This window comes from Lycorma delicatula, chromosome 2 (genome assembly GCF_047948215.1).
Source record: "Lycorma delicatula isolate Av1 chromosome 2, ASM4794821v1, whole genome shotgun sequence".
In the NCBI taxonomy this organism is placed as follows: domain Eukaryota; kingdom Metazoa; phylum Arthropoda; class Insecta; order Hemiptera; family Fulgoridae; genus Lycorma; species Lycorma delicatula.
In genome coordinates this window covers 130,843,729-130,870,407 of record NC_134456.1, presented here as the reverse complement: position 1 = coordinate 130,870,407, position 26,679 = coordinate 130,843,729, and the positions used below count along the sequence as shown (strand labels likewise).

The 26,679-nt window shown below is 32.3% G+C and overlaps 1 protein-coding gene across 1 annotated transcript in view; it reads left to right on the top strand.

Moving 5' to 3' along the window:
• The window catches only part of atk (artichoke), a 122,236-nt gene extending 95,799 nt beyond the window's left edge, over window positions 1-26,437 (top strand). Inside the window, exons 9-13 of the mRNA XM_075357627.1 lie at window positions 6,074-6,271; window positions 10,143-10,544; window positions 14,348-14,633; window positions 18,126-18,511; window positions 25,926-26,437. Coding sequence (XP_075213742.1) covers window positions 6,074-6,271; window positions 10,143-10,544; window positions 14,348-14,633; window positions 18,126-18,511; window positions 25,926-26,437 — 1,784 coding nt within the window. The remainder of the gene's footprint in view (window positions 1-6,073; window positions 6,272-10,142; window positions 10,545-14,347; window positions 14,634-18,125; window positions 18,512-25,925) is intronic.
• Window positions 26,438-26,679: the final 242 nt, after the last annotated feature.

Sequence of the window (26,679 nt, the reverse complement as noted above, 5' to 3'; positions counted from 1 at the left end):
AATCATACTTTTTCTCTTGTGACAAATGTTCAGAATTATTACTTGATTTTTGAAAATCTAGAAAGTGAACTGTTTTTGAAATTTTTATATTGTACTCTATAGTTATTTAATAATGTAGTTCTGAAATTGGAAGCTAATTATACCACAGCAAAAGAAGTATTTCAGACATATTCTGAATTAATTTGTCAACTTCAGGAAAGAAAAAGCCACAAATTTATATCATCTTCTGCCAAAGAATTGATATGCACTTTAAAAAAAAACAATGATGTTCAGGAACAAAAATTCTTCTCAAGCGTAAACAATTTTTATAATTCTAGTATCCAATACTTAAAGTTGTGGATAACCAGTAAAAAATAAAGTTATTAAGTTTCAGTGGATAAATTTACGAACTGAAATTGCCTGGTCAGATTTAGAAGGGAGTGTACAAGATGTTAAGGAGATTACAAAAGATTCTATAAATATAATATTGATGACCTATTTGATGAACATACATTGTTGAACCAGGTAATTCAAAACCAAAGGGTAGATTGTAGTTCAAGTTCTGAAAAAGTACCAGATACTATTGAGAGAAGTGGAAAGCAATTTTTGAGGTGTTTCAAAATACTGATATTTCATGTTGCAATATTTCTAAAATGGTTGAGTTTGTGATGTCTTTGTCTGAAACATCTGCTCCAGTTGAGAAAATTTTTTCAATTACAGTGAACATTCGGTCTGTAGAAAGGAGGAGACTTTCAGTATCTACTGTTAAACATCTGCTAAATGTTAAAATTAATTCATAACTTTCTTGTTGTGAATTTTATGATGTAATTAAAATAAACAAACCATTTCTGAAAAAAGTCATGTCTAGTGAAAAATACAACTGAATAAATAAAATTTAATGTTTCAGTAAACTGTTAAAACTTTTAAGTAATTTCAAAAATATATCCTGGGTAGGATTCAAAAAAATATGGTAAGACTAATGATGAGGCCACATTTTTTTAAATGGCATTGTAAATCACCATAATTGTCAATATTAGATTGATATTAATCCACACTGTATCGTGAGGCACACACACACACACACAGTATCCAGTCAAAGTAAATGTATGAGCAGGTTTTGTCTGTGACTTGATTGATAGAGCCAAAATTTTTTGATGGAAATTTAAACGTAGTGAAATATGAGGCTTTACTTCTCAACTATATCATTCCAAACATTTAAAACAATGTTGACCACAATTTCCAAAACATTTGATTTCAACAAGATGGTGCTCTGCCTCATTTTGGTCTTCAGGTACATGAAATTTTAAATCCATTTTTCATGGAAGATAGAATAGCCAAAGGGGTTGAATAGAATGGCCAGCAAGATCAATTGACTTATCACCAGTGGATTCTTTCTATGGAGCCACTTAAAAAGTATTGTTTAACATAACAAGCTCCAAGATATCATGATTTACAAAATAGAATTTGAGGATCAGCACAAAATATCACTAGGGAATCATTGAATAATGTAATATCATTCTTTTACAATTGACTGGCATACTGTGAAACAACAGAAGGAAATATGTCATCCATTTATTAAAATGAAATATAAGTAAAGAAGCAAACATTATGCTTAACGATTTTTTTTAAAATAAACTTATTTGATAAACTATATAATAATCAATAATCAAATTTCTGTAAATTTATTTATTTGTGATAACAGTTTTTTTTTTTTTAATAAATTTATTCGATAATATCCATTAATAAAATTTTTATAAATTTATTTATCTGTGATAACAGTTCCGTAAATTATCAATGTAATTTTTTTCAAAATCCAAACTTATCTGCCACCATTTTGGATACAAACATTGTACCAACTTTTTATTTGCACCATTTTTCTTGTCTTAAAGAGAACTATAAAATGAATCTCAATGGTGTTACCATTTAAAATATTTGAGTTACAATCCCTGAGATACCCACCAAGATGGAATTGAAATTCTATTTCTCGTCAAAAGATAAAGTAGTTGACCAATACTTTTATCCTGTAATAAGAAAGAGAGTCTGACAAGGTTGCTCCCTATCCCCGTTACTATTTAATGTTTACATGTAACTAGCAGTTAATGATGTTAAAGAACAATTTAGATCTGGAGTAACAGTACAAGGTGAAGAGATAAAGATGCTTCAATTTGCTGATAATGTAGTAATTCTAGCTGAGAATAAAAAGGATTTAGAAGAAACAATGAACAGCATGGATGAAGTCCTATGTAAGAACTACTGCATGAAAAATAAAAGTAATGAAATGTAGTAGAAAACGAAGATGGGCACTGAATGTAAAAATAGGAAGAGAAAAGATTATGGAGGTAGAAGAATTTTGTTATTTGGGAAGTACAGAATGATTCAAAGAAACGGGATATTTTGAAAGTTGTGTTGGTAGCCGTGGGCGATTGGTACCACTTGATAAGTGGCGCCAGCCTCTCTAACCTAACCTGCCATTTAGTTGTCATGGATCCTTAGAGTGGTGCGCAACGTGCATTTGCTATCAAAGCGTTTTACAAAAACAATGACAGTGTTGAGGGAGCGTGTGAGGGACAGTGTAGAGAATTTCGCCGTCATTTTAATCTGGGTCGGCACTACCGTGTTCCATCAGCACATCCAATTAAAACATGAATATCTAATTTTGAGGAAACTGGTTCGGCAATGAAAAAGAAACCTCCAGGCCGTGAGCGAACCGTCCGTACACCACAGAATGTTCAAGCTTTACAAGATGGTGTCACACGAAGTCCACATCGATCAGATCAATCCGTCGTTTCTCAGCATCTTTACAACTGCATAGTTCAAGTGTTCGAAGAATGTTAGTGAAGGACTTACAAATCCATCCACACAAGTTGAAGATCGTCCAGGAACTGAAACCGAACGATGCAGTTGTGCCAGCACAATTCTGTAATGTAATGTTTCAGAAGATAAATGATAACGAAGAGTTTGTTCACGAACTGTGGATGTCAGACGAAGCGCATTTCCACCTCAGTGGATTTGTTAACAAGCAAAATTTCAGATACTGGGCACAAGAAAATCCTACGCAGCTACACCAGCGTCCGTTGCTCAGCCAGAAAGTAACGGTGTTATAGGCCCTTATTTTTTTCAGGATGACAACGGTCTTGCGATTACAGTGACGTCGGCTCGTTACGTAGCCATGCTTGAAACCTTTGTTGTGGAACAACAAAAGAGATTTCCATCAATTCTTAACACAGCCTGGTTTCAACAAGATGGAGCAACGTCACATACTGCACGAATGTCGATGGTAGCTGTACACCGATTGTTTGGACAACGTGTCATTTCACGAAATGGTGACATTAGATGGCCTCCCAGATCGCCTGATCTCTCAGCTTGCGGTTACTTTTTGTGGGGTCACCTTAAAAGCAAAGTGTTCCACAGTAGACCTGCTACAACGGAAGAACTGAAGGCAAAGATCCGATAAGCAATTGCGGAAATTCCAGTTGAGATGTTACGTCAAACCATGAACAATTTAACGAAGAGACTTCGTGAGTGTTTACGTAGAAGAGAAGGTCACCTGCAAGATGTCATCTTTAAAAAATAAACTAAAATGTATGTATCCTAAAATGTCAACATTTGTACAATTACATGAAATAAAATTCATTTTCTAAAAAAAAAATTTTCATTAATGCTATTTAATTTTTTAAATTTCCCGTTTCTTTGAATCACTCTGCAGAATTACTAAAGATGGATGAAGCAGGAGCAATATAAAATGCTGAATAGCAAAGGCGAAACAAGCCTTCAGTCATAAATATAATTTGTTAACATCAAAAATTAATTAAATGTCAGGAAAAGATTTTTGAAAGTATGTGTTTGAAGAGTAGCTTTATATGAAAATGAAACTTGGACAATCAGAGTACCTGAGAAGAAAAGCTTAGAAGCTTTAAAAATGTGGTGCTATAGGAGAATGTTAAAAATCAGATGGGTGGATAAAGTGACAAATGAAGAGGTGTCGTGGCAAATTGATGAAGAAAGAAGCATTTGGAAAAATATAGTTAAAAGAAGAGACAGACTTATAGGCCATATATTAAGGCATCCTGGAATAGTCGCTTTAATATTGGAGGAACAGGCAGAAGGAAAAAATTGTGCAGGCAGGCAATGTTTGGAATATGTAAAACAAATTGTTAGGGATGTAGGATGGAGGAGGTATACCGAAATGAAACAACTAGCACTATATAGGGAAACAACTAGCACGATAGAGAATCTTGGAGAGCTGCATCAAACTAGTCAAATGACTGAAGACAAAAAAAAAGAAAAGAGTTTAACATGTAGTTTGATATAAAAATTTTCTACCTTATCTTTTTTACTCAGACCTCTTGCGATGTCCTCCTCAAAAATCTTCTTTACCTCTTCTTCCTCAAGCTTCTCTAAATTCCACCGATTCATCTGACACCTTTTCTTCAGGTTTTTAAACCCCAATTTATATTTCATTATCAGTAAATTATGTTCACTATCAATGTCTGCTCCAGGATAAGCTTGGCAGTCAACAAATTGATTTCTAAATCTTTACTTAACCATGATATAATCTATCTGATATCTTATAGTATTGCCCAGCTTTTACCAAGCGTATATTCTTCTATTATGATTTTTAAATTGGGTGTTGGCAATTACCAAATTATACTTTGTGTAAAACTCAATAAGTCGGACCCCTCTCATTCTTTTTGCCCAGCCTGTATTCACCCACAATATTTCCTTTCTTGCATTTTCCAATGCTTGCATTCCAATCTCCAAATATTATTAAATTTTCATTCTCTTTTATGTGTTTAATTGCTTCATCAATTTCTTCATATACACACTCCTCAATCGTTGTCAGCACTTGTAGGCATACAAGGTTAACAATTTTTGTTGGCTTAGGTTTTGATTTTATCCTGATTACAATGATTCTATTGCTAAGCTTTTTGAAATACTCTACTCTCTTCCCTACCTTCTTGTTCATTACATAACCTACTCCTGCCTGCCCTTTATTTGATGCTAATTATTCTAAAGTCACCTGACCAAAAGTCATTATCCTCTTCACACCAAACCTCACTAATTCCTACTACATCTACATTTAACCTACCCATTTCCCTCTTTAAATATTCTAACCTATCAACCCTTATTAGACTTCTAACATTCCATACTCCGACTTATAGTATATTATTTTTTAATTTTCTGGTGACCCTTCCTTGGTAGTTCCTACCTGTAGATCTGAACGGGGGACTGTTAATGTATTTTGTTTAACCTCCAGTACCACCATTAGGTATTGTTTCAGGATGAGCTGAATGATTTGTAGCATGTTTAAAAATGCCATGCCTGACCAGGATTCAAACCTGGGACCTCAGGATGAAAGGCCAAGATGCTACCACTCGCGCCACAGAGGCCGATAAACCAAACAGGGTACTAGTTTACCTCCAGAATATTTTACCAAGGAGGGTGCCTTCATCTTTGTTACATGAAAATATAGAGAGCTACATTTTCTTGGAAAAAAAAACAGCTACAGTTTTCCATAGTTTTCAGCTTATATATGTATAAATTGTATTAAATAAACCACTTAGTACAGAATATTGAGAAAGACATACAGTATCTTACCTTAATTTTTCTTGAAAGTACTTTTGTGGGATTCTGCATCCTCAGTCATAATTGAAATACTTCCTTCCATTACTGCATAATAGAAATTTAAAATTAAAATAATAAAGTAATGAAAATTTTATATTAATTTACATTACATGAGTGCTGCTACCTGTTGCAGTTTTTATACGACCATCTCCCTCAAACACTGATGGTTTATTTAATGTGATTTTAGGTGTTTAATAGAACTTAAACATAATTTAATAGTTAGAAGGAATAATATGAATTAAAAATTTAATTTGAGTAATAAATATGAATATGAATTTAAAAAAAATAATTTCAGTAAAATAATATATATATATATATATATATATATATATATATATATATATATATATATATTAATCAATTAATACTTATTGTGTGTCTAAAAATTTATATAAAATATAAATTACAGAAAATAAAGTAAAAATTACTGAAGATAAATAAATTTCTATTCATACATCTGCTTCACCAGGTAATCCTCTACGGTGCTCTTGTGGATTGGTTTGGCTTCAAGTTTGGTTACAAGAGAGTAATCAGCAAGGGCCAAGATGTCAAGATGGTTCTCTACTAAGAGAATATCGTATGTCAAAGATAAACTGTGAAGAAAATAAAGATATAGACACATCTATGCCTGGTTGTGAAATAGATGCTTATGGATTAACTCCACCATGTAAGTTATGATCTTTGAATATGGGTTAATTTTACCTACAGTATATAAAATTTGAATTTTTGTTGTTTTCTCATTTTTTATTTCAATAATCAAAAAATGCAAGTTATAGCTGTTTCTTCTCTTACAACTGAAATGAACAATCACACTTTAGCACTTTATTCATAGTTTCTAATGAGATGAGGATGATGTGTACATAAAGTACAGGGTAGTTCAAAAAGTGAAGGGAAATTTTTATTTCCTTCTCAAACACATGTCTTATAACCTGACTGTTCTGCTATAAATTATAACCATGTATCACCTGTTCACTGAAACTAGTGTTTCATTGTTAGCTGCTTGCAGCTGTGTTTAAAAGTTAATTTAAAATGAATGTTCCATTGATTGCATAGAGAAAAAAATGCAGGCAGTGATATGTTTTCTTACTTGAGAAGGATAACCACTAATGGAGACTTGGGTCCATCACATTGAACCAAAGATAAAGAAATAAAGTTTAGTCTGGAATATCTCTTCCAACAGCAAAAACATTCTAAATACATGTATCTCCAGAAAAATCAATTATGTTATTCTGGGGTATGGAAGTCAGTTTTTATTCACTACACATCTAAAGGTGAAACAGTGAATAGTGAAAACTTCTGTAAATTATTGTAATCAGTGAAGGCAAATATCAAGTCCAAAAGATGGAGTAAACTTTCAAAACATGTGATACTGCTTTAGGATAATGCTTGACATCATGTGGCCTATAAAAAACCACCATTTTCTTTAAAGATGTCAATTTTGAATTGCTGAATCATCCACCAAACATTCCTGACTTGGCTCCTAGCAGTTTTTGTATTTTTGGCTTCTACAGGAGAGCTTTGAGGAGTAATTTTTGTTCTGATGAAGAGGTAATACAAGCACTGCAAAATTGCTTTGGCACCAGGCTGAAATGTTTTTTCCAGAAAAAAATTCAAAAGCTTATTAAAAGAAGAGCCAAAAATATAGAAGTAGGAAGGGATTATGTTGAAAAATATGCATATTTCATATTTATTAAGTGTAAATAAAGATTGTGTTTTTTTTTTAATTTCATTTAGCTTAAAGTTAAAGATTTCCTATGAACTTTATAAAATACTCTGACTATATTCATCTCATAGAAAGAAATAACACAAACATTGACAACAATTTTGACATTCCATGCATACAAAATAAAAATATTAACACACATGTATATTGTGAAATATAAAAATGTATAAATTCAATATCTAAATAAAATAATTTATATCATATAAAAAAGTCTTAATTAGATAAAGAAAGGCTCTATCAATAGCATTTGCCAAAATGACAAATTGAATAACAGCAACAAGAATCACTAAAAATGGTCGCAAAAGTCACTTTTGTTACTGAGATATCATGTGACTTTCAACACACAATGTTGAAGCAATAGGTTCATTTTGTGAGCTCCGGTATGTGGACTTTTAGAATTGGTATATTACATTATACTGTCGCCGAATGGCTTCGATGGCACTTACTAACCCTATGGTAGCCCTGAAAAGGGCTGTTTTTGTTGTTGATTGGCTTCGACAGCTCGTTGTAATTACTAACCTTATGGTAGCTCTGAGAAGGTCTGTTGTCGTCTCGACAACAGCCCTCGAATTACGAGCCGTCGAATGGCTTCGACGGCTCGTAATTCATAACCTTGTGGTGGCTCTGAAAAGGGATGTATTTTGCGTTAGCTCTGAGAAGAGCTGTTGGGTCCAAAAGCTGGTCTCCGGCAAAATCGGGGAGTTGCGGCTCGTCCATTCCACGACGATATTCAGACTATCCAGACAAAAGTCAAACAGGGCTTTTCCTCAGCGGCAGTTGGGTCCCTACTACAGCGTGGCAGTGGTGGCCCCCAGATCCCCGCAGTGTCGGGTCGGCATCGGTCGTCCTTCGCCTGCGCGGCCGAGGCAGTTCTCCCCGAGCGATCCCACGGTGGATCGGCCAGGGCGATTGAAGCCCGGGGAGCTGGATCGGGAAGGTTAGTGTCCGCATCCAGCGGCTCCCTCGGCGAGCTGGCCAGGCCTGCTGCTCTGGCGGGTATGTTGGCATCCGCCGGGAGGTCCCAAGTTGAGGCGGCCAGGGAACTTCTATCTTCTTCCATTTTCTTCTTCGTCTTCTCCAGGTGGTGGTCGACGATGAATTAAAATTTCACTCTCCTGCACGTTCTTTTATTGGAGCCTGAGAATGGTGGGGCTGCAGCGCCGCTATGGTGGGAGAACTGCGCGGTCATCTGCGCCGTGAAAGTGATTCTGTATCAGCGCGTACGTATACTGTGCGCCAGCTCACATCTTTGCTACCGTGTTCGCCCGCCGACAAATATGTTGTAACAATACCAATATTTTTGTTTGTTGAGTATTGTATAATTGTTTATTTTTTCGTTCTGTTTACTGGGTTTATTTCCACTTTATTAATTATTTATAAATTTTGTTGCTTGGATAGCCAATAGGCTATCTAGGCTTATTTTTGGGTGGATAGTTTTATTTATTTAGTGCCCTTCTGTGTTGGTAATTTATCAAGACTGGCTTCCTGGACCTTGTTTATTGTTTACAACATAATTAATTTAATTATTCTAGTTTATTTAGATCTATTTAATTTATTTTTATAATAGCTGTTTGTTTAAAACAGCTGTTAATTTGTCGATATTTTGTTTGTTTATCTTTGTAGAGGTCTATTGATCGGGTCTTGTTAGTAAACAAACCTCATTTTTTTACTGGTATAAACAAAACTGGGGTTACTGGGGTGTTTGCTTTTGTGTTTTATGTTAATATCATGTCCAAACATGAAGGTAGACGACAGGGTAGGCTCAGGCGGTGTAAACCCACTGAGGTCATTGCTGAGGTGCGGTTCGATCATTTGTCCTCTTCTTCTGGAGAGGAGGAGCTGCAGGCTGGGGTGTCAAGAATGGCTGTACAGGCTGGCAAGAGTGTTTACATCCAAGATTTTGAGAGAATGGCTGGGGATGTCAGAAAGTTCAATTGTGTATGTGACCAGATTGTGGACAGCTAGATGACGCATACCATGTAATTTACGAATGAACAAAATATGAACTTTTGCCCACGGAGACTATTTGTCAGCTCGACATTAGATCTCCATGAGAATTAGAAAAACCAGCCCAAATGGGTAATCGTAAATTTCATCAAGTACCTGGCAAGGGAACGGATTGCCAAGGAAATTTACTGTTCCGCCAGATCTTTTCTGTGTCTTGGTTTTGTTTTTCTTGTGTCATAAGGTTTGATGTTTTTGTAGTGTTTTGTTTATTTGACTTTATTTTTAAGTTTATTTTTATTTCTTGTTTTGCATTATGTTATGGTTGTGTGTTGAACTAACTTCGAACTTATCGAGTAGGTAGCTGCGTTTTTAATTTCAGTTCCTTCTCGTCACTCAGTCTTGTTAAAGACTCAACATAGAAGTGTTTTGTTTTACAGAGTTAATTTCCTACTAGTACACTGATGGGAATATCACATCTGGTATTTGCATTGGTGGCATCCTGACTGAGGCAACAACAAGGCTGAGAGATCCCTTTTGCCTATGTTCTGAAGATGACCTCCAGTAAACCCCCATAAGGAATAGGTATGGAGGGGGTGGCATGGTGACCGAAACTGCCACATGGAGGGTGTCTTCCCCTACAGGGTCAAGATGTCATGTCATGTCATGTTCAGACATAAATTAATGCAGTTTTCACATTTATTTTTCATGTTGTACAGGACAACTTTCATGCAGATGATATATTTTGTTTAGAAATAGTTTATTAGATATCTAATTTATTAGAGAACACGTAGACCCATAAATGTAGTATTTAAAATACAGTAATCATAAATAAAATTAAATTTTTCTTTTTTCTTCAATTTTTTTCCAGTGATTGGACCAACACAACAGCTACAAGCTTGGCTGGAAGTAAAAGAACCACCAACTTCTCCAAGGCCTTTACCAGAAGATTCTGATTATTTTTACGATGAATATGTTGAATATGAAGAAAATTCAACATCAAACATCAATCAGCATCAGCATCAGCTTTTATTATCAAAACCACAACATCAATTTGCTGCTTCAAGTACAAGCATGCCTACAACAACTAACAACATTCCAACAATACCACCAGGTGTATTATCACACTTCATACCTGGTGACACTCCAACATTATATGCAAGCACTAAACCTCCTTCATCACATATTACTGCTGAGGAATCAAAACAACCTCCAACACAACCAGCTACTGCATTCACATTTTTTGGTGTACCTATTCCACATATTAACATAGGTAACTAAAAGTATATTCATGGCAATCCTTATGCTTAAAATTAATTAATTAATTTATGGATAGAAGATGATAAACATTACTTTTTGCAGCATGTATAATGTTATTAAACATTAATCAAATGTTGTTACAATATAAAACAATTAAATAAAGATATTTATGCTTTTTCCTGTAGATGTTTATGCTATAGAAATCACTAGCATTTGCTACTGCATCAGCACACTAAGAGTTAGTTGTTTTCAATCTTCTTAAATGGCATTACTCAAATCACTCTGTCATATCATTGCCTGAAAATGACAAGATTTCAAATAATATTGACTTAACTGTTACGAAATTGAATTATAAGAATTCAGAGATTGAGAGATTGATCTCCATTTGAAACCTTTTTGAAATTATGGTATGATATGTATGAGTGTAAATGAAGTGTAGTCTTGTACATTCTCAGTTCGACCATTCCTGAGATGTGTGGTTAATTGAAACCCAACCACCAAAGAACACCGGTATCCACGATCTAGTATTCAAATCCGTGTAAAAATAACTGGCTTTACTAAGACTTGAATGCTGGAACTCTCGACTTCCAAATCAGCTGATTTGGGAAGATGCGTTCACCACTAGACCAACCCGGTGGTCCTTAATAGTCAAACTTACTCAAATTTAATAGTTTGTGTGTTCTTCTTTGTTTTTTATTATCTCATTAACCCTCTATGGCATTGATTCAACTAAGGTAGAACAATGATTTTTTATTTCTTCATCTCAAAACCAAACCTGCATCACTGAACTAATAAGGTTAGTTTTTATGCTAAAATCCATTTTATCAAGCCTTCTTTTTAGTATGACCCATAAATTGTCAATGGAATTCAGGTTGGGGAGTTCACTGGCCGTGAGAGCACTCAAATTTGTTGGTTTTTGAAGAACTCTTACTTTCTTTGACATGTAACATGATGCACAGTCCTGCTGGAAAATCAGTTCTGGGTTCTTCTACATAAATGGGACTATTTTTCTGTGGCATATGTTAATGTATTGGTCTGATTTCATCATACCATCCACAGGCATAAGTGCTCCTGGCCTTTCATGTGTAAAACATCCCCAAAACATTTTTTTGGCTGGATGTTTGGGAGCTTGTTGCAGATGTGCTGGTGTAATAGTAGTCTTCTCATCTTTTGACTTATGAATGTAGGATACTCTCTCCCCTTGAGCAAAGAAATGAGTCTCATCTGAAAAAATTCCTTTGCTCATTGAAGTTTGTTTGTGTTCATAACCTGTGTCGGTAATTGCTTCTTTTTTGGTTTCCGAGCAATCCTTCTCACTGCCAACAATCTTCTATGAACTGTCATATCAAAACCATAGTCCCACTGGCTCTCAAGTCACTATTAAAGTCAACTACTGACAATCGTGGATTAATTTTCCTTTTTCTTACTAGTAATCAATCCTGTGTAGACAAGGTCTTCTTTTTCACCCATATTTTCCTTTTCTCTTTGAAGAGACAGAGCCTGTCTCCTAAAACCTTTACACGGTTTCATTAGCAGTACCTAACCCCACTTTACATTCACTAGCAATCTGTCTTTGAGTCATTTTTGTATGTTGGGACAGAGCAGCAATTTTTGACTGCTTTCGTGGGGTTATATCCATTGTATTAACTAGAAACGAATAACAAACTTATAACAAAAACTCATAAGATCACCAAAAACTAATTGGCAATGAATTATAAAAGCACAAAAACCATTAATTCTGTTTGTATGTGAACTAACAACATAACCTGAAACACTATACAGCAAGCAGTCTGCCATAGAGTGAAAATTCCCTACAACAGAACAAAAATTCCCTTTGTTCAGATTAATCTGTTCACTACTGTACTTCTTTTCAATTCTGGTTATAATCTGAGGTGCTACTCAAAAGTTCCCAAAATATAACATTAAATACAATCACAACATATCTGGATTTTATTCACCATGGTCACCTTCAAAGTAGTCCCCATGGGAGTTCAGACACCAATCCTAAGGCTTCTGCCACAAATATAAAGCATCTTGAAAGTATTTGTGTGTGTGTGTGTGTGTGCGTGTGTGTTCATTACCTCCAGTGACTCTGTTTAAATTTCTTCTACCATTTAAACCTTTACTCCTTCAACTTGGGAAAAAGAAACCAATTGCATGGAGCTAAATCGAACAATTGTGGTGAGTGAATAGCAACTATCATCAATAAATGCAACTTTCATCACCAGAGATGGCCATAAAAAGAGATTAGGGTTGGTTCAAAGTAGTTCATTGCAGACATTTGTGCAAAGGTTCTTCTGTTTGTCACTCAGTAGCTGTGGCACATACTTTGCAGCATTATGTTAAAATATTTTCATTCTGATTATTAAATAAGTAATAATTGAAATTGGATCAGACTACAGTAACAAAGTGAAAATGTAATTAAACAAAGATTGTTAACTATATAATTTCTCGATCTTGAAGGTGTCCTTGCAGAACTGTCCAGAAAATTGTAACTGGAAAACTTTTATGAATTGGACTAAATGAAGAATAATAATTACCGGACAAAAAATGTGAATGGAGTCCGGTATAACAGCCCCCTCATCAAGTGGGGGTTATTACTCAGCACAGAAAATCAATTTACTTTAAGAAAGTCGACAAAAAAATATTGGAGTTAAGAGGAACAAAAGGAATATTTCAACTAAAGAAATAAGTATATAACTTCTATTTTTATTAAAAATAAACCAAATCAAGAGAAAAAGGCCAATGAGAGTGGGAAGTTTATAAAGATAGGAAATATATTAATTAGTAAATTTAAAGACATTATAAGTACAGATAAAAGTTGTCCTAATTTACATTTGTCATAAAGCAAAAAATAATAATAATGTGAGGATATCAATAAAATTAACCAGTGCTAAAATTATAATCTTTAACATTAAGAAACTCATTGAACATAAAAAAAAAAACTTAATCAAGATTATTATTAGTTTATTTTATTACTATAAATTAATGGTTTATAGGTTATTATCAGATTATTTTAGTATCAATAATAAGCATTGACAGTAAAGAGTATATTTAATTACTTAAAATGTAATACAGTCTAAGGGTCCTGGGAAAGATAGTAAACTGCATTTCTTACAAACTGAAGATTTTGCATCATCTGGAACATCTGAGACTGGTATTTTGAATATTGAAATAAATGCTAACAGACAAAAATGTTTAATAAACTGGTTGTCATGCATCATAAAAATTAAACTTCACTGGTTGCAAGTTTTACTCCATACTGTTAGCATTTGTCAGTATGGTTATAGCTAGTTAGAAAATTATAGTAAAATAAGTAATACCAAAAACTAGTTATTTCAATTTAAGTCCACATATACCTTTTGAAGTTTATTTGATTATTTGCCGTTAAAAATTATTTTTGCTTACTATACTATGAATAAGTTACATTTTAAGTGTAATTTTAAGCTTAAGTGTAGAATAATGAAATTCAAGAGATAAAACTGAAATTTAAGTTACTTGAGTTTTCATAGGGCAAAATGTTTTTGATTTTATTCTAGTAGTAAATGTATATGAAAACTTATACATGTTATCTCTACTACAGACAGTTCATTCAGGATTCTCTGAAAATAAAAAAAAAATATTAAAATATAAAGTTAACAATAAACACTTCTTTAAATTTAAACTACCACACTTCTTACGACGTTATGTCTACATCTAAATCTATAATATTTCTTTATTGCATCTAAATTTTACTGATATTTCTTCATTTCCTTTGATAACTGACATAAACTTGAAAAAAGAGATAAAACTTGGTTAATAATGTTTTTATTTCAGGCGCTGGTTCAAGTAGTGGCGGAGGTTTCTGGAATTCAGGAACTGGAAGGGATACATTTGGGAAGAGTAGACTACCATCCTCACCTCCTTCTAATGGTCCACCTGGGACAAGAGGAAGAATCCAACACGTCCCATTTCAGTATCCTAGCCCCCAAGATGGATTTACTCCAATTCTCCCAGGAACTGTTGGTGGATTTAGACCAATACATAACCCATCATTAAATAACAGTGAATATGAATCTGTTACCCAAATATACAGTGAAATTTCAAGTTTAAATCATTCCAGGTAAAACCATTAATTATAGCTAACATAACTGATTTAAAAAGTAATTGTGTATAAAGGCTACAATAGTAACCTTCAGACAAGATGGTAAACTTCATCTCTTATAACATGATGATTTTGCACCACCAGAAATTTTCCTGGGAGTAATAACATGATAATAATGGGATATAAAGTAAGGAAAAAAAGGCAATGAGCTACATTTCATATTTCAGTTCTGCAGATCAATGCCAACATTATAGTTTTTACTTGACTGGATAACTGCATTCTGCAGATACTTTTTAATTAACACCTTTTGACTAGTCAAATTTATACCATTGAAATAAATGATAAGAATTTTCTGGATTGTTTTTGTAACAAAACATTTTTTTTTAGAATCAGTATTCCACTAATTTTCATTATGGTAAATATGAGTAAAATTTCATAAAAAATTAAAGAATTTATTTGACAATCTGTGTGCATGTATGTTAGGAACCATAATCTAACAGTAGTAGGTGATCTGAACTCAGTCACAAGTTACTCCTGAAAACAGCATAATCACATTCACAAATAACCAGCGTAAAATCTTACTAGAGGAAGTGACATATAATGTAGTTCTTCTTCGTGTCTTCTTTATTGAACTGAATATATTGTGTATATCACTGAAATGTTGGTGGTATTAGCCATACATAGATTTTTTTTTTACCTCAGAGATTGATTGTAAGAAGAATTATTGCTCTTCAATTTTTGTTTTAACAATTATACATTAATTCTATGAACTGGTCTAAAGATTTGATAATAATTTTATTTATGATAAAAATAAAATTGCCTTATTTACTGGATTGAAAATGAATAACATGACAATATAACATTAAACAGAAAAATATGTGTTTATTTACAGCAATCACTGTTATTGTGTTAGTTTCATATAAACATCAGTAATCAATGTGTTAATCACAGATTTCAGACACTAAAATTACTTTATACAACATCACACTTCATTATCTACTACAACCTTTCTGCCCTTCCTTAGGGCACATGATGCTTAAATTGAGAACTATTGGTTAATGAATGGTATTCCAAAATCTGTTTCATTTTTCATTAGGTAATAAAATAATTATAGTCCAGTGTTTGACAGTAAAAATGGAATATTACCTCAGAATTCTTTCAGACAACATTGATTTTCATGAAAATTTGTAATTAACCTTATCTAACCCACTGCTTCAAAAGTTATACGTTCCTGTGTGCTTTTATTTTGGAGGTGATAACCATCCCTTGTTAAAAAAATTAAAAAATCATAGATTTAAACGTTTCATAGGTTGAAATCATATGTAGAATAAACATTCTTTTATGTTGTGGAATATAATTTATGATGATGTTTTACTATGTTTGCACACTTAGAAACCAACCTTATGATGAAATTTAAAAAAAAAATTAATTTTCAACAGTTTGAAATGTTTTAAAGGTGCATTTATAATTAATTAAAATCCCTTTACTATTTATGATTTATTGCAATGTCTCAACCCTTAATAACCAACACTTATGAAAAAAAATTGTTAAAATTATAAATGTAAATGTTTTGTAACTCAAAATCATTTAAATGTGTAGAATAAACATTGTTCCATATTCTGAAACATAATTTATGATGCGTTACAGCGTTCAAAAACCTTAGAATCCACCCTAATCATGAAAAAAACCTTAGTTTTGAACAACTTAAAATATATTAATGGTACATTAATAATGAATTATAAAACTTTTACAGTTGTTAATGTAATTTATAATTTATTGCAATGTCCCAAACCTTACAAACCACCTCGGAATTAAAATTAACAATCATGTTTACTTAAAATTAAAAACCAAAATTATAAGATGAGTAAAGGAAGGAAATAAAAATATTATGTATATTATAATAGCACGTTATAATTGTAACTCTATGGATCATAACAAGAACTGTCATCACTGTTGACCTCCTCCTCTTGATCAGTAATTGGAGGACAATTTTGACAATTGTCACCGGAGCATGTTGCACACATAGGGTTACAAAAAGTCCAACTTTTCTGCAGCCAAAAGTACTGCTGCATCCTTTTTTGCAATTACAAAATATCATTTGTAGCAGTTCTGGTGCAGGCAATTTCCGCAATTAAATTTGTAGTAAAGAGCCTTCATTATTCATTCATCCTCGGTCAGATGAATGAATATTTTTGTTTCCAACCAACACCTGGGTTTGAAAATAAACTCTCTTAAAGTGCTCATTCAGAGCATCAACTGTAGGAACCAGGGAAGATAATTTAAAATCACTGTTTTTAGTGGTAGCTTTAATATTTGCATATAATCTTAAAAAATACATTATAGAATTTGTAAAAAAATATTATTTAATACTATGTATTTAATAATGAAGTACCACAGAGAATGTTTTAAAGTTAACAAAATAAAAAGTACGTTTCAAAATCTACTCAGCATTCAAATTAATATTAATGAATTTATTTTCAATAATTAATATTTTAAATTTTATCATGAAAATTAAATTTCTGCTCATATATTAAATAATGAATTTAATTATGAAACATGAATTTGATGTACTTACATTTTTATTAATCAAAAATATAATAACTTTAATTCAATAATTTTTGAAAGGTAATATTAATGAAATGCACCACGTGTTTATTCTTTCAGTTTTGGAAATGTACTGAGTACACCATATAAAAGAGGTAAGAGAGGTAAAAGAGGTAAGAATAGAGAGTGTATAGACATTCACATATATACAGGTACAATACACCTATGAGCATTTATGCACACTAAGTTCTATCATCCATCAGCAGGTGTTCACCTACAGTGTGCTCCGTTACTTTTCTTCTCCTACCTATACTTTCATCTATTTAAAACATGTGTATATATGTATGAGTGTATGAGGATATACTTATACATATGTAGATACAATTATATGTGTTCACATGTATTCATAAATGTTCCTAAACTGTCAAGTATATAAAAATTTACATGCTCTGTAAATTTCACAGAAAAAATGTGATTGGTTTTTCAATGATAAAAGCTCCTTAATTTTTAAGCTAACAAATCACTTAAAAAACCATTTTGCAGGGAATTTCAAGGGCTACAAGGCATGTAAAGTTCAGATTCCTTGAGCCCTTTGTTTTTAAAATTTTTGAGTTTAAAGGGCTTGGAGGTCCTTGCACTCAAATGCAAACTTCTAATGGTGATATCTCAATCAATTTTTATTCCACAGAAGTAAAAAAACCAAAATTTTCAGTATAAATAAAATAAAATTTTTGAACTCTACCATTTTTTTACATATTTTCTTTAGTTTTTGAATTATTGTGTTTTGTATGGTTTAAAGCATAATATGTTATATTTATAAGAAAATCGCTAACTATTAAATTAAAAGGTGTTAAATTATAAATTTGAATCATAAACAGAGTCAAAAGTTTGTATAATTTAACAGAGTGTTTAAAAGTTTTTGACTTATTTAACTGACATAAAATACCACTGTTTATCTTTTTCCAGATGGGAGTATCAAAAGAAATCTCCTCAAGCAACAATTTCAAAATTATCTGGTTCAGAACTTCATCAGTTAGAGTTAAACAAACAGATTCCTAATCTGAATGGTGTGTTTGATCACCAGAAGACACAGATTCCACAGCAACAATCACAGAATGGATTTACATCTACAACTAGCACAACTACAACTAGTACCACAACTACTACTACACCTAGCACTACAACTACACTTAGAACTACTAGTATGGCACCTACTAGAAATCCATTTTTACTGAATAGTACACCCTTATCTCCACAGCCAACCATGAGAAATTTATTTTTTACTACTCAGCCAACTATCACAACTACCCACACTGGTTCTGCAGCTCCAGGATACCGATTAAAATACACAGGTTAGAATTTGATACCAATATTGCAATATGATATGCACAGCACTTTTTTAATTTCAGTGCATTTATCACTGTCTTGAAAGATTATGGTAACTATTAATCTTTTCCATTTACACTGCACTCTTTATTACAGTTTACTTTTATTTTATGTTTACTTTTCTTTTTGTCTATGACCAACTTATTACATTTACTTTCTATATTTTCCTTAATTTTAAAATAGTAGCATCTTTCCTTAATTATAATTATAATACTGAGAGGCTGTGGAGGTACACTTTTCTGGCACCAAGATAGCCTGATCTAACATCTTTTGATTTTTGCATCTGGGAATGGATGAAAAAATTGTGTGTATACAAAACAAAAATACATTCTTGTGAGGAATTAATTGTTCGCACTATGGATATGGCTGAGAAAGTTAAGGACAGCCCTTAAGAACTAAAAAAGCAACAAAAGCAGTACAGAAGTATGCCAAGAAATTGTGGAAAATGACAGGTTCATTTTTGAACCAGTTTATTATAAACTGGAACCTACAATCCACTTTTGTCTAGTGTACTGTTTCTAAATAAAATTCTATTTTTTCTAACTTTTCTTTGTTTTATTCAACTTATCTTACACCAATTTGTTCAGAATTAAATTCTCTATAAGTTTTGTTTAAAAGTTTATGTGTATATTAGCCATTTAACAAAGTTATTGTATGTCAAACATAAAAAAATGGGGTTTTTACCCTAATTTGTTGGTTTTTAACTAGATTTCCCAAAAACTACTGATGAAGCAGTTCTGAGACCGTATTTGCAACAGTAGCATATCCAAAAGAAAATTTTAATCCAAAAAACAACTTACTTTCTAAATAAATGAGTGTCGTCACACTGCTAATAAAGGTATCTAAAACATTCTTTAAAGGTTCTAATGAAAGTGGTGCTGCATAACTATTCCAAAAAGATCTTTGAGAACAATAGCTTCATATATTTATAACAGATCTCTGTTAACCTGATATTGGTTGTAAATAAACATACTGATTAGTGTTAGGCCAATGCCGTTGGTTACGTGCTGATTAAGACATCCTGAAATAAAGGTATTCTATCTCAACAAGGATGATTATTAAATTCCTGAAAACATGTATCTTAAAATATTCTACACATGTCCATTATGTAGATTAGCTTATCATTCATTTTTATTAAAATAAACTAATATCTTAAATATGTTTAATAGTCATAATATTATATTATGACTATGATAAAATAGTCATAATACCAAAGTACATTTGCTGGTATCACAATTTGTGGTATGTCCAGTGGAGGCTCGCGTACAGGGACTGTGGAACTGCAGCACCCCTATTTCCACTTGATATTATCAATAACATTTAATATAATGACTCATTTTTTCTTTAATTCTTTCTTTATATTTGAACAATATATAATCCTTAAGCTTAATGTAAGTTTAAGAAAAAGATACAAAAATCTTTGTATGGAACTGTGCGCTTCACATTTCCAGCAGCGTGGTGTTTGGCTGTTGTGCACATGCGCACGCAGGAGGCTGCGAGGGAAAGAGAGCACTGTCTTTCCTGCAGTGCTGACCCTGGCGTGCTGGTGGAAGATAGTTTTTTTTACTCCGTGTGTATGGAACATTCCTTGTTCGTTTCATTTTCTAGTTTAGTTGGTGGAAGGAATATGAAAGTGGTTTAGTTGTTTTTTCAATACTGATCAGAAGATGGCGGAAAGCAAGGGGTCTTTGATTACCAAATCTGTTAAAAAGCACACTGGAAGGGCAAAAGAGAAGGTAATTAGTAAAAACTAATTATGAATTTGTTTCTGTGTAAATAGAAATTTAAATTAAGCACCATTAGAATGTAGTATTTTAAGCAAACATTTTATTAAGTTATCTAATAATACTAAAAAATATTATCTGTACTAACATTTTATTATTTATTTGGTTAAACCAAATATGATTTCTAAGCACATTTCTTTGTACAAAATTTATTGTGCATTTAGATTAATTAATGCCCTTATTGCATGAATTGTACACATCCTTGCACAAAATCACATCTTTCCACTCTTGATAACAGTTTTTAAATAATAGAAATAGTACCAAAGAAGCAAATTATTTATAAGAATACAAGCAGAAAGTAATGATAAATTAAATAAAGAAAAAATAAATAAAATCAACCATGGATTCCCTAAAGTCTCACCACACAAAAAATTTCCCTCAGTAGCTCAAATTAATAGAGTAACTGGGTAACAGATTAGCATACTGAAAATGCAGGTTTAATTCCCAGCTTATATTAATTTTGTTTTTCATTTGTTGTCATTTGATTCCATAACTGGACATAACAGAAAATGTTTGAATAATCTAACTATATTCTTATATACAAAAATATTACTTTTAAGTAAGATACAACAGAAAAGCTCAGTATTTTTGGTAAGTGATAGCTACAGTGAAGTGATATTGGAGTTCAGTGTGCCTTTCCAAAAACACCATATGAGCTGTGTTTTAAGGAAAGTAGTTCTAGACATCTTTTTTTATTATTTGATCTTTTAAAAAATGTAGCTGTTAACGATTAATTTAGTTTAATGAATAGATAGATACTTCTTTAACGTTATTAAGAACTTACATACCTGTACTAATCTTCAGAGTGAAAATTGACAATGGTCTCCACCAACAGCTAAATACTTGAGTGCACAGCTTAACCAATGCAAGTATACCTGTATCTTTTCTACCAAGATAATACTGCTGATGTACATCAGAATATTTTTCTGCAGTTCATTGATTGTGTGTGGATTATTTTGATACACTCATCATTTCAACATTCCTCAAAATAAAAGTCGCATATCAATAAGTCTGGTGACCATGACGGCCATAAGCCTCTACTCACTATTTGCTTAACAGTAAACTGTTCATGAACACAAACAAATGACCTCTCAGACATGTGACAGGTTACCCCATCCTGTTTGAAAAAACAGTACTCACATTCTTCTTCTGTCAGCTGTTGAGCAAAATCATCCAAAATTGTCAGACAAATATCTAACTTTTAACTGTGGTGTCAAAACATATTGAACCAATAACATGCATGGTAAGCAAAGCACGCCGCATCTGTCTTCTCGCCATGTAAGGGTACTTCATATATTAGGTGTGAATTTTCTGATAAATGAAATTCTGCCTCATCTGAAATGATAAGCATAAACCGGTTGAATTGACCATCTCCAACCCACATTCAATAACCAATAAGAAAAAGTCATATGTTTTCCCTTGTTCGGTCCCTTCAATTGCTGTACAACTGTGATGTAGTGTGGTTTCAGCTTCAAATTCTTCAGGTTACATCTCCAGGTTGTTCTACTTATCCCGACCTGTTGCAATAGTTTTCTGGTAGACTGCCAAGGACTATGAAGCATCACTGTGTGCACCATACATGAAGTTCAGAAGTAATGGACCAGTTGCACCCTATTCTTTGGTGCATCTTACAACAGATCCCATTTGGAACCATTTCTCCACCAATTGCTGAATGCTGTATTTAGCTGGGACAGGACAATTAGGAAACGCTTTACGGAATAACTCCTGTGTTTCCTTCAAACAATTGGTTCTTATGAATGACTCAATAATATTCATTTATTCTGTTAACAAACACATCACTAATGCATGCACAGCACAACACACTTCACCATCTCAACTTCAGCAGACAACTAACAGTCAAAGCTTTGAAGGGTGGGGAGGGAGGAACGATCATGTGACTCACAGGAGGAGAGTTTTTACGTAGGAATGTATGTTCCATACCTTTGTTCCAATTTTCCATGCCAGTGTTCTGTGCGCAAACTTATGATGTTAATGTTCTATTCAGTACTCCATATTAGGGCAGGGCTACTTTTTCATGGCCCACCCTGGTGTAATGATTATTATGCATGGAAATGTAAAAGAATTTCGCAGCCATTTTTACACAACCAGAAAGGGTCAGTATACTTTTTTTAACATGAAACATGTAAAAGCATTCCATTGGGTCTACATATGTATATGTAGACTGGTGAAACAAATTTCATGCTTCCTTCCAGCTAGTAACTACATGACTACTTATAATGATGAATTAAAACTAAAAAAAAACTTTTTGAGTGTTGCAAAAACTTAGTTTTCACATAATTTAACTTCCACTTTAGTTCAATTCAGCCTTGACATTCATGTTACACTGCTCTATTGGGTCTTATAAAAGGGAATTAGGAGGATCAATCTGCCAGTAGCCATACAGTTTGAAGAAAAAATCAAAGTTAAGGAAAAGGAACTAAATTGTGAGTAGGATAAGCTATAGCCTAATTCATGTTGTAAACCTCATTAAGTTACCTCATTTTTATGTCTCTAAGAAGCATTCATAACATGAAAATAACTGCAGTCTGAAATTAGTTTTGAGACCCTGTTTAGTCAATAGGGGACTAACCATTCCTTGGAAAGTTGGGGCATTTTTACCCAGAATAGGTGCTGCACATCCCTGATCAATGACATACATGTTATGGCCAATCATTTAATTTTGTATTCTGCAACAAACATAGCTTTCCCACTAAAAACTAATAACCTGACAAAAAACTCTGGCTTCCTAAATTAATTCTTATCAATCGCTGTAATTTTTATTAGGTAGAAGTATTCAATTGAATTGTAAACTGTTCAACCAGACCCTCACTAGAGGTAACGTTTCACAATCTGTTAACTTTTTTGTTTTTCTTATACAATATACTTTTTTTTTAATGGCTGATTATTTTCCATAAAAAATATACAGAAATAATCTGTAAAATCAGATCAGTAATCATTTTAAAAAAATAAACTAAAATAAAATGAGCTTTTTATAAGTTAAAGTTTAAGAGAAAATTTAATATACAATTCAGGTCACCTTAAAATATGAAAAAGTATATACCCATATAAGCCATCTCATTTATACATAATTGCAAATCAATCTGGCATTTAAAAATCATTAGCCTTTTGATTGGTGATAACACATAAGAAATAAAAAAGTGATCAGAGATAAAAACCACATACCTATTGGAGGCTGACTTTTATCCATCGTAAAATATACATTTCATTTGTTGCTCCTTGAAAAAGAACAAAACTAATTTCATTTCAATAAGAATTCCTTGTTAATGTTTTGTATTATTACACTATAATTTACTCTCTATAATGAGCTTTTGTTCTATTGTGAACGAGTTGAATGGCTAAAAAAAATAGGATTTTTTGAGATATAACTTAAAGAACAGAATAGCTCATTTCATAAATTACATACTTTTAAAACATTGATGAAATCCAAATTTTAAACTGGAAGTTATACTTTTTAAAAAGTATCCCACTGATTTTTTATACTAATCATGGGTATCAAAATTCAAATATCTACTTTATGTTATTTTAGTACATTAGATGAAAATTTGTAACATCTTAAAATAAAGGAAAAATCATTGTATCCCTATTTTGAAAAAAAGAGGGCAGAAAATAAAACTATTATTCATGATAATATTTTTTTTTTAATTTTAATCTCAAACCCCTCCCATTAATTGGTGAATTACATTGTGCATTTCAGAATGAATACTGAACTTTGTTAGTAAAATGATTCAATGTAACACTGACTAATAAATCAAAAGCCTGAGCTTAATTTCCAGCATGAGTGGATTTTTCTAATTAAATCAAGTTTCTTTCAAGCATTATCATTTCACAAAAGATATACATTGAAAACATAGTATTCAACTAATTAATGCTGTCATAATTCATAAAACTTCATCAAATATTAATTTAGTTTCTATTGCACAAAAAAAGACATGTTATTATTGAAATGTGCTCTAGAGAAATATACAAAGAAAAAAAAACAGAAGAAAATACAGTGTTAAGGAAGTTTATAGAGACATCAATTATAACAGTGTTAAAGGAAAGAAGAGTAACTGGGCTGGTCACATCTTACCATCTGTTGTAAAATTACAGATTCTTGGATTTAAAGAAATACAGTAAAATTACAAATAAATTCACATAATGGAGCTATACATCTTAATTTATACAATTTAATTGTAAATCTAAGTTATTACTTCATATATAATCCTAGAGAAATGTAAAGAAGTACAATACTAAAAAACAAAAACTAAATAACTTTAGAGATTATTGCAGAAGTTTTATTTAAAATCTTTTTAACATATGAACTAAAAACTACTGCAAAGATGATACAACCTGAATTTTGGTAATGCATATTTGAACTACTTTTCCATATGATATGACTTAAATTAAAAAAATGCCCAGATCACTCAATTACTTTTGCAATAGAAGTAGGTAAATGATTTCCTATAATCTGGATACAGGTTCTCAACTGTTTTATAACATTTATAAGTTTGTTCACTAATCTTTGAGTTATCAACTTCATGATTAAGCTTTCAGTTCATGAAGTGTATCTATGATGCTCATCCTAAAAACTGCTTTTTAGAAAATTCTAGCAGTGCAAAATCTGGAGATCTTGGTTGCCAAGTATTTGGTATCAATTAATATCCAAAAGTGTCTTGAAAAAAAATTTCATTAGTAGTATCACAGGCTACACCATCTTGCTGGAACTAATATTATCAATTGTTTTCCTTTAACAGTGTAATAAACTGTACGATTTAGTTACAATAAACTTCATTATCACCACAGCAAATGCTGCTTTTGTGTGTGTGTGTGTGTGCGCGCGTGCACGCCCATTTAGGTGAAATCAGTTTTCATTACTAGAATAAATGAGCCAACATCTCAAATCCACTTTCATCGATACAAAATCAAAACCAATGACGATACTGTAAATGTTTCATAGTCCGTTCCTTTAGTTCCTTCGTTCTGAGATAACTTAGTCTGTTCAATACCTTAACTATTGTAGTTTAAGCATGTAATTTTAATTTTTGTATAACCCTTATAGCAGTACTATTGATAGTCCAGTATTCAGAGGAAACTTTGAAATAATTTTTCTGGGTAAACAAGTTAAACACAGTTTCAAGTCAAGAACCTCAAAGTTCAGTGATGATTACTGTAGAGAGATGATGATAGATGATGATGGCTACATAATCCAAAGGAAAAGTTCTTAAGAAATATTTAGAGAGGAAATAAACATAACAAAATTTGCATTAGAATGCAGAGAATGGAATGGACAATAACAAAAAAAAGTTAAATGTTTACAAATTCTCTTTCTAATTTTAACTATGTCAAATACCTTGGTTCAAAAAAAATGTTTAATTATTAAGGATAATTTTTTTTATAATTCACTTCTTTACATTTCTAGTACATATATTTTAATATCGCCTTTTGGTTTAAGCATAATATAATAAAAAGTAGACACAGTATGACATATTTTGAAAGTTATATAAGTCTTATATTTTGAATGTCACTTATCCTAAAGTCCCATTAAATAATAAATTTCCTACGTTACATACTAAAATCTCCAGAATTTTTGTTTCAGCTACAACAACAACATCTCCACTAAGTGCAACAACAAATACAACTCCAGTTATTTCAGCTCACAATGATTTATGGACTACATCAGGTAAAGGTGGACCATCTTCATTAACAGGATTTTTGGCTCCTGGAGGTCAGTTGCCACCATATAAACCAGTTGCTGGACGTCCAAGCATAACAAAAGTTACTGTAACACCACCTTTAGGGCCTGGACCTGCACCAATGGCTGAAGATCTTCAGGGACCACCACCTAGACTGGCTAAAAGTCCACCAGATCATTATTTTCCATCACAACCAGGTGTTTCTTCTCAACCAACACCACAACTTAGCAACATGTCTAATGATTGGTATTTTAAAAATTACAACAAAACAAATATAGAGCCTTATATTGGTCCAGGAAGACAAAAAGTGAATGATAATGATAACGGACGACAAACTACATTACTATCAAATAGTAATCTTATTATGTTTATACTGATGCTTCATACACTTATTTGTACAAACATAATTGTATAAAATGTTTAAATAAATATTTTTATATTGATGTAATGATTTTTTTAATATTTCCATAAGTTCGGTAAACAACATTCAGCTGTTCGCTGTATCCTCCTTTACTAACACGTTTTTAGTTTTTTGACTCAACAATCACCTGAATAATCATCCTTGAAATACTAAGAAAACATGCAGAGACAAATGCATAGAATAACCATTCAAAATGAAGTTTATAGATCATATGTTTGAATTGAAATCACTTAATG